At 41.5% G+C, this 12,820-nt stretch overlaps 1 protein-coding gene across 1 annotated transcript; it reads left to right on the plus strand.

Annotated features, from left to right (window-relative positions):
* The first annotated feature begins 94 nt into the window (after positions 1 to 94).
* On the plus strand, positions 95 to 9,407 carry nr2f1a (nuclear receptor subfamily 2, group F, member 1a). Its single transcript, XM_006626502.3, has 3 exons — positions 95 to 1,409; positions 2,761 to 3,288; positions 7,223 to 9,407. The coding sequence occupies exons 1-3, from the start codon at positions 971 to 973 to the stop codon at positions 7,495 to 7,497; spliced, it is 1,242 nt and encodes a 413-aa protein (XP_006626565.1). The 5' UTR covers positions 95 to 970; the 3' UTR covers positions 7,498 to 9,407.
* The last annotated feature ends 3,413 nt before the right edge of the window (positions 9,408 to 12,820 follow it).

A 12,820-nucleotide genomic window follows, 5' to 3' on the forward strand; every position in this document is an offset into this window, starting at 1 on the left:
AAGGAACGAGGACTCTAACCAATGAAGTAAAAGAGGCTTGGCTAACCTTAGCCTCTCATTTCTCTCCCCCCCAATGCAGGGCTCTGACCAGTCACTCGCCTTTGATATCACTCGCCAGCAGCCCCTCGCTTGGCTCCTTGACATGAACACCATATAAGGCGCAGCGATCTCCATAGAAACGTGTCAGTTTCAATAGTAGTGTCAAAGTTCACTATATACAGACATTCGCGCAGATACCCGTTTCGGAAACATTGCTCTGCTGGTCTTCCCGTTTAAACGCATTCATTTTTGGGTCTCTCCTCCTTGCATATTCTATTAGTTGTTTTTTTCCCTTTCTCTTTTTTTTTATCTTTTCTCTTTCGCTCCGTTCCTGCTGGAGAGGTGAAACTACAGGGGCACTTCAGCGACGTTATTATTATTTTTTTGTTGCTGTTGTTGTTGTTTTTGTTCCAGATGAGTTTTATTTAAAAGACATATATATATATATCAGAGAGAAAATTCCGATCTTCGTTTTTTTTTTTCTTCTACTTCCACCAGTCAAGACTGGAGTAAAAGGAGCCGGGAAGAAAGAAGAGGATTTATTTTCGCCATACTTTGGATCGCGTGTTTTTTTTTTTTATTTATTTCTCTGCTTCTCAGTGAATCCGTCCTGCCTACTATTAGGCTATTTTAAAGCAAACTCTGTGATCTGTAAGCTCTCGTTCCCTCATTTTCCAAGATAGCTTTCCTGAATGGCTGACTGCAATTTACCTTGGAACTGGCCTCCCGATACTTGCATATCCTGATCGGGTGCCTTTCCTCTCGCCACTTCGAATTTGAATGTATTGATCGTCCATTTCTCCCACTTTGTCTTATGTGATCGCCTGCTCCGGCTTGACTTTGCGCTCCCCGTGTCTGAAATCTCGTTTTTTCCCCCCTCTCAAAACCCCCAGCGATCCGCTCGCTTTACAGCACTTTTCGGGCCCGAGATATGGCAATGGTAGTTAGCGTCTGGCGAGATACGCAGGAAGACGTGGCCGGAGGAACTCCGAGCGGCCCGAACCCAGTAGCACAGCCGGCGAGGGAGCAGCAGCAGGCGGCGTCCGGAGCCCCGCACACTCCGCAGACACCAAGCCAGCCGGGACCCCCGTCAACGCCAGGCACCGCCGGGGACAAGGGGCAGAGCCAGCAGAATTCAGGACAGAATCAACAGCATATTGAATGTGTGGTTTGTGGGGACAAATCCAGCGGGAAGCACTACGGTCAGTTCACCTGCGAGGGCTGCAAAAGTTTCTTCAAGAGGAGTGTCCGAAGGAACTTAACGTACACATGCCGTGCCAACAGGAACTGCCCCATCGACCAGCACCACCGCAACCAGTGCCAGTACTGCCGACTGAAGAAATGTTTAAAAGTGGGCATGAGGCGGGAAGGTGAATATTTTTTTATAAAACTCTTGCTATTGATTCCCCCAGACGTGTCGCCCTGTCGTGCAGGGTGAAATAATTGTAGTTTTCCTGTCATATTTACACGCTTGCCGTCCCTTTAATTTTAAGCTTATAATGCCTTGTTTTTTTTTCCCTCTTACAGTTAAAGCTGTACGGCGGACAAGCTTATCCTTTTGGGACATTAGGGGGTTTAAACAAAGCAGTCGTATTTGGACTGTTACAGTACGGTTTCGATAAGTCTCAGCTCTGCACGGTATTTTTTCTGCGTCGTGTGCATTGCTTACTTTTGCCGTAATCTTCGGATTTGTAACAATAAAAGCCCCCCATTTGACCCATATATATATATAATAATATTACCGAGGGACCTGGTTACAGTACAAAACTTGGCGGCTTTACTTACTCCGGCGTGTATTTCTCTTTATAAATCGTGTTGTACAATAGCTGATTAATAACAATACCAATAAAAATAATAATTTGTTAGATATCAGCATTGGTTGAATGTTGGTCGAGGATGCAATGGGGGAGAGGAGCGATGGCTTGTATTTCTGATCTGTTTCATGGTGAGAACAACAGCAATTCTCCTTCGATTTCACGAATTCTGCAACTTCGCAGATATGAGCCAGGAGCTCCAATCTCTGTTCTTTCACTACACTATTTCCTAATCACAACATCTGATGTTCAAAACAGATGCGAAATTTTATATGTATATAAATTCATTTGTAAAATAATTCAGTCCGTCCCCTTGTAATTGTGTCAATGTGTCTAAGACTTCTAAGGGAAAATGAGGCAGAGAAGAAACAAATATGTAGTCGTCCTTAAAAATGCAAGCATGATTGCGCTTTGCATTCAGATGGTTAATGAATCCTGTGTTTAGGCAGCTACACAGTTGTGTATTCACTGTGTATAGATGTCTGAATGACTTCCTTCTACCAGCGTTCAAGAAATCGTGCCATAAGTTCCCTTAATGTTTTCATATTGTAAGTAATGAATTTCATGAAAAACAAATTCTGAAATGTAACCATTTCTGCACAATAGCAGAGTATATATATATACATCAAGAGGACTGGTGCGTGAACAGGGCTAAGTTAAAATTAAATTTAAGGATCCTTTTTAACTATTTAAAAATACGATTAGAACTGTTTTATGGGTATCGTGATCAGTGTGTGGAGATTTTTTTTTGTAACGGACTGGCTGTAAAAAGGGCTTTTCTGGACGCAGGGTCGAAGCAAGACACGACGAAGGGTTTTTTTTTTTATTTTTTCATCTCCTGTCCACAAACTCTGTGTTTACCGGCCCTGGATGCACATTTCCTCTCCTTTCTCTTTCTTTTTGTCAGCGGTTCAGCGAGGAAGAATGCCTCCGACCCAGCCGAACCCAGGGCAGTATGCGCTGACGAACGGGGACCCCCTGAACGGCCATTGCTATCTCTCCGGATACATCTCGCTATTGCTGCGGGCCGAGCCCTACCCGACCTCTCGCTACGGGAGCCAGTGCATGCAGCCCAACAACATCATGGGGATCGAGAACATCTGCGAGCTGGCGGCTCGCTTGCTCTTCAGCGCCGTGGAGTGGGCCCGGAACATCCCTTTCTTCCCCGACCTGCAGATCACAGACCAGGTGTCTCTGCTCAGGCTGACTTGGAGCGAGTTGTTTGTGCTGAACGCGGCGCAGTGCTCCATGCCCCTGCATGTGGCCCCTCTCCTGGCGGCGGCCGGCCTCCACGCCTCGCCGATGTCCGCGGATCGGGTGGTGGCGTTCATGGACCACATCCGCATCTTCCAGGAGCAGGTTGAGAAGCTCAAGGCCCTGCACGTCGACTCCGCAGAGTACAGCTGCATCAAAGCCATAGTGCTGTTCACATCAGGTGAGTAGCGGCAGGCGGACAGAGGGGTCAGCGCGGACGGAGGGTCGCCTTTCGGGGGGTTTCCCGAGTGTAGGAGAACGGGCTTGAAAAACAACAGCAGCCGCAAAAAATAAGAAACAAAAAAAAAGAAAAGAAAATCTCGGATTATATTTAGAAATAAAACTACTCTTGCAAAGCAGTTGAGTAAAATCGGTACTAAATCCTCTAACAGGGCCACGAAACTGTTTGGCACCAATACGTGAGGGGATGAAAAATGTTGTTGTTTTTTTTTTTAAAAAAGGTTTAGAGGGCAAAACGCGATGCCTATTTTAAGAAGGAGAAAATAATAAAGACACGTAGGGGCTGTATTTACAAGTCGTGTAAAAGGAAGGAGTGGAAAGTGTTCCTGAATGTGGTGTAGCGAGAAATACACAAGAATTCCAGCGGACATGTACATAAGGCAATAAAACCCCTCTCCTCTACATGTGCTACATTTCCAATACAAGACGGCAGCGATATCTGATACCACTCTGAAACTGTGGTTCCCTGTGAGTCCGCTCTTCATGTGGCTAATTGTGTCACATCTTAGTGTTTCTCTGCACATTCTTATCCTGTGTGTCTGCATTGACGATGGTTTTGATGTACGTTATCTAGTTTCTGACGGGGGGAAAATAACGTTTTTAATGCTTTAAGGGTAAAACGATCTCGACATTAAATAACCATACTCGATGTGAATACTGGCACATTGGCCGGCGAGGAACATCCCTCTGTTTATTTATGAATTCCAGACGTAATTTAAGAAAAACACACTTAAGGAAGTAATATTAGAATCGTACAGAAGATAACATTTAGACCCTCTATTCAAATATAAACGCCCCGCTGTTTAACTGCACATTTTGTTCGAACAAAAGTTTGTTTTTTTTTTCTTCGAAGCGATTTCGCGCTTTCCGTTGTGTTAGAAAATGACGGCGTAATCTTACTTTTAAAAATCCGACGGGTGTAATAAAATATGGCATTTTGCAAGTGAGGACTGGCATGTTTAAATGAAATCACGGTATAGAAAGACGGGTGGCATAGTGAAGAGTTTTCCAGGCCTTAGAGAGGACCTGCAAATATTGGACCACGATTCAATAATGCTTATTTAACATATGTAGCTTCACTAAATTTTAGTATTAATAGGTAAATGGCCTTCCTTTGGTGGCAGGGTCCTTGAACGATACTTCTAGTCATCCACATCCCAGTTAAAGATCATACGCTTCAAGTATGCGAGGCTGCCTTGTTCGTGTCTTGTCAGACTATCCAGCCCACTTTGTTTTGAGTGCTGATTCCCACCTCAATGGCAGATGCAGGTTTTGTTTTTTTTTGAGAACGGCAAATTCGCAGCAGCTTTTTAATCATCAAAATAATTTTGAAAACTGTAATAATCGGACCAGTAGGTTTCTAGGGGAATGTTCTTTGTAGCAGTGTTCCAAAATGCTTCAGGAGGAAAAGTAACAAATCAAAGTTACCCCTTCAAAGGGAGAAAAAAAATGTCATTCTCATTTTTCACGTACGTCATCTTTCGAATTTTACGCTAAATAAAATATGTGCTGCAAGCGTTCATCTGTGTAAAACGTCAGAATATCCAAACATGACTAGCTCGATTTTTTTTCCAGGGCCCTTGGAATTAGGGTTACATTAATGCTTACTCGTAGATTTTGGCTGCTTGTGTAAATACAAAAAGTTGGAGGCAGTTGATTTGTCAAACCGTTAAAACAACAACACGAACAACAGTTCGAACAACGTTTTTTTTGCTTAAATTCATTGTGCACGTGTGTGTGTGTGTTTGTGTATATGTGTAAAAACCTCTAAAACGTTAAAAAACAACACGTGTACAAAGAATATCGCATCCAATAAATACGGAAAGATGCGCAAGACGAAGCAATCTTCCAAACGCAACGCAGTGTTCTAATTGTGTAATCAACATTTTTATTAAGTCCTCGAAAATTTGTGTTGAATGTAACACCTAACGTCCACCCCTAGATACTACACACACGTACACTAAAGTTCCGCTTCTAACTTAACTTGTTTCGACTTTTGGCCAGGAGGGAATTTGGAGAAAGAGTTGTTTTATTCCCAGCTCTTAAACTCTCCTTGCTTGTAAGCTTTTCGCTCCAGACTGACCTCTATATAAATTTATAACACAATTTTCACACATCTGATCACGGCCTCGAGAAAGCGTTTTTTTTTCTTTCTTATGCATCACCTGGAAGTTTTCCTCTTCTTCGAAGGTGGATATTTCCAGTGGAAAGGTCGTGACCTGAATTTTAACTTTGCTTCGAAAGCACTTTAAAGTATATGACGTGACATTTTTTTAGAAATACCCAATCATTAGAAAACTAAAAATTAACATTTTACTTTCGCGATTTTTTCTGTCGAATATTATCTCCTTAATAAAACATTAATAATAAAATATATATATATAATGTATATAATTCGCATTTTCTGTGCTGTGGTAATGCATTGAGCATTACGCTATTTACAGCTTGGAAGAACAATTTTTTAAAAACTTAATTCGAGTTAAGGAAAAGTGTCTCATCAGCTGTGAAAGCCAGACGTGTTCAAAAATCATAGTAACTTTGAATTCTGCTTAAAATGAAAACCAGCTTAATGCCATTAAAGTATTTACTGATTTGTGTATTTAAAATGTTGCCATGATTAAAATTTGGGGTACGCAGGTGGAGTGTAAGGGGGCGATGGAGTTGTTTTTTATTTAATTCAAATTGTAAAAAGAGCTTTGCAGTAGAAGTCGAAATCACAAGCACAGATACTATTCATGTCGTAGTATGAATGCATGTATATTTCCTTTATGTAAGCGTGCATTTATTATTTGAACAAAATGCTCGATTTTAACACAAGTGGATGTGTACATCTGCTGCCCTCCCCAATTTAAGGTCTTTGCAAATCACACTAAGATCTTAGCTTGGCCTCAGCCCAGTTCACAAGTTCATGGGGTTATTGAGTCTAACCATGGTGAATTATTGCCCAGAGAAATGAAGATTGGTCGTGAAGGCTTTGGGATACCATTGTGAAATGTACAATAGATTATTCTGCTTAAGAAATACACGTTTCTTTCATAAATACCTTTGTTCCGTTATGTGTTACAAACACACATATATACAAGTTACGAGCGCAAGGTCTTGAACGTTTAAACGCGATACTACAGTTATTCATTTTCCCAAAAAAGGTTTTTGATGATCATAGTGTTCGCTAATTTCTTGTCAGAGAACAACAGACTTGGGGTGTCTGAGAAGACGATCTGGAAATTCGGCGGGTGGCTTCGAAATGATAAAAGAACTTTGCGTCGTTTTTGAAGTTAGCTGAAAGAGAAACACACGAAAGATCCTTTAATGTTGCATTTGCTGTTGTCATGGTACCTTTTTTCTATTTTGACGTGTTGCAAGCATGACTACTGCCTTCGCTCTGGGTAAGGCCTTTGAGTGCTTCCAGGGCCTAGTCTCTGCGCTAACGAAATGGACAGGAGGCAGGGCAGAATCGTGGAAGAGAAAAATAGTCATTGGATTATGTAAAATAAGTTAATACCGTGTTTTGAATCATTCGTCAGCCAGTGTTTCTGTGATTCAGCATTATTCTTGGATTAAGCTTTCTCCTTACATGTTTAATTCAACTTCTGTTACCCCACGAAACGACCTAGTCTCTGTCCTCAGTCCTGAGCTTAGCATCGTAGCGTGCCGCTCGTGTGCATTTTCCTAACCCGGTTGCTTACGATTTATTTCGGAAAGTAAACTGGTGTCGAATGCTTGATTTGCACACAGGCTGCATGAATTGTGCTTCAGAGGGGTGGTGTTGAAAAGGCACATGGCCTGCATGTTGTGTTGCGGTGGCTCGGTGATACCTAACAGTCGTGCTTGATGATAACCTGAGTCCTCTCTTGTGTTCTGTTTTGGCTGGTCAGACGCTTGTGGCCTGTCAGATGCTGCTCACATCGAAAGCCTACAGGAGAAGTCTCAGTGCGCCCTAGAGGAGTATGTGAGGAGCCAGTATCCCAACCAGCCCAGTCGCTTTGGCAAGCTGTTGCTGCGGCTGCCCTCTCTGCGCACCGTCTCCTCATCGGTAATCGAACAGCTTTTCTTCGTCCGCTTGGTAGGTAAAACTCCGATTGAAACCCTCATCAGGGATATGTTGCTGTCTGGAAGCAGCTTCAATTGGCCTTACATGTCCATCCAATGACGAGAAGGAGAGAGCGTTCAAAGAGGACCAAAACAGAAAGCCCCAACTCGAGCAAGAGGAGAGTCCCGCGAGTCCATATATATATACAACACACAGGCTCCTGTATATATATATATGGAGCTCAGATGAACAATTTGGAAGGACCTCGCGATTTGAGCTCTAGAGAACATGGAATCCGGACCATCGAGTACTTTTTTTTGTTTTTTGGTTGGTTTTTTTTTTCGGGAATGGGATGGATATGTTCTGTACAGTAATTAAGGAACTGGACTGACTCCTGTGTAAATCCATTCACCCACAACAAGAACATTGCTCTTCATTTTGTAAAATATTAGTCTTTATTTTCATTTTTGTAAAAAAAAAAGAAAACTTAAAAAAACGAAACACATCGTATGCGCATTAAAAAAAAGAATCAAGACTTAGCGGGAAAATTACGTTTCCAAACGATTATAAGAAATGTCCTGTGTCTATGTATCTATATCTGTTTTGTATTTTTTCTGGTTCCAAACCAGATTCCTGTGGTTCTCTACTAATAATTTTTGATATAACCTTTTGCTTCTTATAATGAGTGCGATATATGTTGTCGAAGCTATGTTCTCCAAGAATTAAAATTGAAGTGAGAATTTAAAAAAGAAAATAAAGAAATTTAGAAAAAAAACAACAACAACAGTCTACTCGCTTTGAGAATATCACCTGTGCTGTTTTAGAAATGTTTTTACACGAGTGCTACGGACCTGCGCCTGAAAAGCGCACGACACTTCCAGGACATTCTGTGGAGAGGACACAAATAAAACTTCTCTTGCTCATGATGTGTATGGAGCCGTGCAAGTCATGACACACAAAGAGAAATCAAAAGCACTTTTAATATAGCCTTTCAAATACACTCCTGTTTGTTTCGTCTTGAACTTCTCTTCTTTCTTCGATGTTTTGTTGGGTTTGGTTGGGTTTATTTTTTGGGGGGGGTCTTCAGCTGGGTTATGTCATGATGCTTTCCAGCGAGATCAGCTGGGCAGGGGGCTGAGATGGTCACTGCAGTGTTGAAACAGACAGGCAGTGCTGCCTTGCTGGCGTTTGGAAGGGTTCAGTCTTGATTTGGCACGGGGATGCTCCGAAAGCGCAAAAAACCGAACAACCGGAGATAAGGAAGGCCCGTGTTCCTTATGCCAAATCCCCAAACAAGATAAACCAAATACCGTCTGACTCTGTGTTCGTGCTATTGCGGAAGGCCAAAATAAAGATCTTCAAGGCTGTATTAACACGAGGCCTCCCCCCAGTATTCTCGAACACGGCTTTCTATCTAAAGAGTCATACCCAAGAATATGTAGGTATTTTATTTAAAATGTCGCTGTTTTGGGATTTCACATACTGCAACTTTTAGCGAGTGGGTATGTTTATAATGCAAGTCCACAGACACGCATAGGCGCAAAAGCCGTTGCACATCAGGAGAATGCGTTTCTCTGGTTGCTTATAGTTACTGGTGCATCTCTCTGAAGCTGTTTCAGCGCATTAATGTTTTATAGTTTCCCAGACAGCACTGTAAGAATACGCTCCATCAAGGGAGCTTTTTCCGAACGTATTAATAAAGCTGGGTCTTTAAATATCAAACCCCGCACAAAACAGACGAAGTAACATTCTTAAACGTTATTAATCTCCTTTTAATTTAATACTAAAAGCGCTTTAATATATATATAAGCAAGATCCTTCTACCTTTTTTAATATTTCAGCTGCAGAATTACAGCAGCTACAACAGATAGGTTGCCCTACTCAGAAATTGTGTATTGTGACTTGTAGTAGGTCGATTTCAATGCTGAATGTGATATGTTGTAACCAAGGGTGAGCTGAAACCACAGCCAGAAACAATGTGAAGTAATGGTAGCAGGAAAAAAAATCTAATTAAAATATGTGGGGATGCACGCTTCTGCATTTCTTTTCTTTCTGGAGATTGTAGTGGTTTCTCGTACACCGGAGGGGAGATGTGGAAGTCTCCACGAGCCGGGCTGGGCCGGCGCACTGACTGCACGACGAAGCCGGTGGCCCTACAGTTTCAGAAATGCCTTCTTCTGCCGTGGTGCCTCGCTCTCGGGGCTTCTGCCATACAATAACGGTTCGCTGGGATCACCCGGCCCCAGCTTAGCGCTTACGCACAAGGTTTTAGAGGAGAGAGAAGATCTGTGACTTCAAACGAAATATGTCTTGCATCAAACCTAATTTTTTGCACTGCTTAGCTGGTATGTGCCCCCAATCAAATTGCTTTCCACACACAGACCTGGCTAGACAAAATGTACCGTTCCGTGCAGGTGATAGTTCTTTATTAACTTGTTAATACGGCAATGTGTGGCGTGGGTAGATCAATTTGGAATTTGGTGAAGGCCGGACTTCCCCTTTTCTCGATCATTTCATGAAAATGTGTCATTTATCTGAAAGCGGAATTCCTTGAAAGCACGTCTTCAGTCCTTCCATGGGGAAATGGATTTGGTATTCTCTGTGAGAGTCTGAGTCTTTTAGCTCACATGGTGTGTATTAACTTGTGAGTAGTTAAGTCTAGATTTTAAAGGCGGGACAAGCCACTGAATCTGTATTTTATTTTTATGTTGCTCAGTTATTGCCTATTTCCCGATAAGTAGTATATATTCTGCATTTAGGACTTGACGGGGTTAGGATATGTTTTCTTGGCAAACTGGTAAAAAAAAATCACGAAAAAAGTTTTTACAACCCATTTTTTAATTGGAATCCGATAAAGCGAAACACTTTGAGGAGACGAAAACAAACGTAACTTTCAATGCGCTTTCAGCTTTGATCCAGTTCGAACGGGTGGTGTTAAAAACGGTTATGCAGGAATAAATATTAAATAATGAGAGTTTTCTAAAGAAGGAAACAAAACTCAATAACATTTTTCGTTACCCACCTGGACTATAGTTAAAGTTTAAAGTTTAATTTACGATGTGTTCGTTACACGATTTAATTTTGATTTGAACCTCGGAGAATAATCTGTTTTGTAGTCGAAAGAGTTGTCTCTGTCTCTACGCACAGCGAAAAAGCTAAAGGATTTTAAAGGATTATGTTCATATGGGTTTTTTTATCGTAATTTTCTCATAAAAATGTATTTTCATCTTACAAATTTTATCTGTCTTTTTGTGAGAAATCTGGATGTGTCTTTCTGAAGAGCATAGTTGACCGTTCTTAATTAAATAATATCAGCAACTCCTGCCTAAATTGTTGACAGGAGTCTTAAGAGGACTTAAGTGGAATGTTTTTAAAAGAATTTATTCGTTTTCCCTGAGGAACTTCTTAATTTACCCTGAACGCTGAGAACATTCTGTTACTACAAAAGCTAGTTTTGAAAAAATATCAAACTATAGTCCAAGCTTTGTGCCATATGTTCTTGATGAAGAAAACATTAATTTGTTATGAAAATGGCAAAACACCACACCCAGCTGCGGAGTTAATGAATTCCGTAATCATCTGGCCTATTGGTACCTGTTAAATGTATCGGTGTTGTGTTACACACGTTTCCTGAACAATTACGAACATTTTAAAGAGACTTATTATAACCCTGACAAAATGCTTGCTTTTTTAAAAAGTCTACTTAAATACATAATTGGTTGTCATTTTCTGTTCCAAATAACAATTTCCTAGACATTTTGCCAAAATTGCTTTTGGGATTCACGGCTATATGTTTAATCTTATGGTGTGGTACTTTTGACACAAGTTATTTCAACAATGTTGCTAAAATGGCGGTTTTCCGAGTTTGTTGCGGGTTGTTTTGAATTGCCATTTTTGCGTTTTATAGTTATACACTAAAACCGTTTTAATCAGCATCCTCCTGTTCGTGTGAATGAATTGCTAAATATGTTGAGCTTCACTTTCCGCGACAGATCTTGAATGCACGTGCATTTTACTGACGTGTTGTTGTGTTCGACCCCACGTGGTTAAGTTTGTCTTGAGTAATGAAAAATCATGAGAGCGTTTGGGAGTTTCATCAAACAAGTTGCACCTATTAGAATTCTTATTGGGGCGTTGTTAAATAGCAGCCTGCGTGCCGATGTTTCATTCTTAAAATGAGTTAAATAACCACTTACCTTTGTCTTGTTCTATTCATCAAACTGCAAGTCGCGGATTCCTAACACGGAACTATTTGTTTGCTTACAGAAGCAGCTGTGAGCAATTTCACGTCTGAGATATCTGTCTGAAAGCAAATCACATCCATTTCTCCCACTTGTCAGGGAACGTCTTTTCAAAACCTCGGGCAATGAAGGGTCCACACCTCAGCTATCCCAAAGCGCCATTATGTTTACAGTCACCCACCAACGCAAACCACATTCAACTCAAGTGGACTGCGGGTAGCAAGCTACAAGATGACATGCACTCTGAAACTAGCAATTCCTCACTGCCTTGGCTGTTGATGAAGAAAATACACGGATACCAAGCATACAAACTATATTTAAGTTGCGCTGAATTCTGAATTTCTTGCTTCTAAATCAAGTGCGTGTGGCACTTGATAGATTTTAAATATTGTCAATACAGTTGGTTTGGTAAATATGTGCCTCATCCTCAAAGCCTGGACACCTCAAGAAGAAATGAGAAACGGCCCTCCGGGGTCTGCATAATTATTTAAATTTTTGCTACCCTCGATGCACCAAATTTCGAAATATCTTTGAGACAGAGGTAGAACGGCTCAAGAGAAAATGCATGTAATCCATAACATGATTCATTTGTTTGGGCTTGAATAATTTTGATCATTTCTAGATTAAATGCACATTAAAAAAAATGCAATGCTTCTATGTACAGGGGCATAAACGTAGTCGAGCCATTCTGACACAGAATCGCTGTTAACAATCTCAATGATGGCTGTGTAATTGTGTATATACATCTCCTTGTCCACAGACCTCTACGTCAAGCTTAAAGCAATGGATCAAATCCAAAACTACAGGGTATAAAATATCCCCAGTTGTAAACGAAGGAGGGGTGAGCGGGGTGCGCTTCTCCAAGAGAGAGAGAGAGCGGACAGATCGCTGCGTAAGCGATCCCTTTGTGTTGATTTAGGAAGACGTTTGCTGTATATAACGTTCAAGGCTGATAATATCATTGCTCGGCCAGATAAATAAAGCATTGGCCAAACCATCGGGTCAGCTATCGATCCTCTGTGCTCGCGGAGAGAAAGAGAGAGAGAGGGGAACGAGAGCCGCAGCGCCCTGGAGAGGCAGAGAGAGAGACCGGAGAGCGAGAGAGAGCTCCAGCCCTCAGCCTGCTCTGCTCTGCTCTCGCTCATTAGCATTCCTTACTCATGGACAGACACTGACAACTAACAGAGATATCCAGCTCAACA

This window comes from Lepisosteus oculatus, chromosome 3, assembly GCF_040954835.1.
Source record: "Lepisosteus oculatus isolate fLepOcu1 chromosome 3, fLepOcu1.hap2, whole genome shotgun sequence".
Lineage (NCBI taxonomy): Eukaryota > Metazoa > Chordata > Actinopteri > Semionotiformes > Lepisosteidae > Lepisosteus > Lepisosteus oculatus.

Excerpts from the sequence above, each read along its gene's own strand:
- nr2f1a (XM_006626502.3), top strand. The coding sequence starts at position 971 with ATGGCAATGGTAGTTAGCGTCTGGCGAGATACGCAGGAAGACGTGGCC. Across the intron at positions 1,410-2,760 it reads AGTGGGCATGAGGCGGGAAG|CGGTTCAGCGAGGAAGAATG; the intron begins GTGAATATTTTT and ends TCTTTTTGTCAG. Across the intron at positions 3,289-7,222 it reads CATAGTGCTGTTCACATCAG|ACGCTTGTGGCCTGTCAGAT; the intron begins GTGAGTAGCGGC and ends TTGGCTGGTCAG.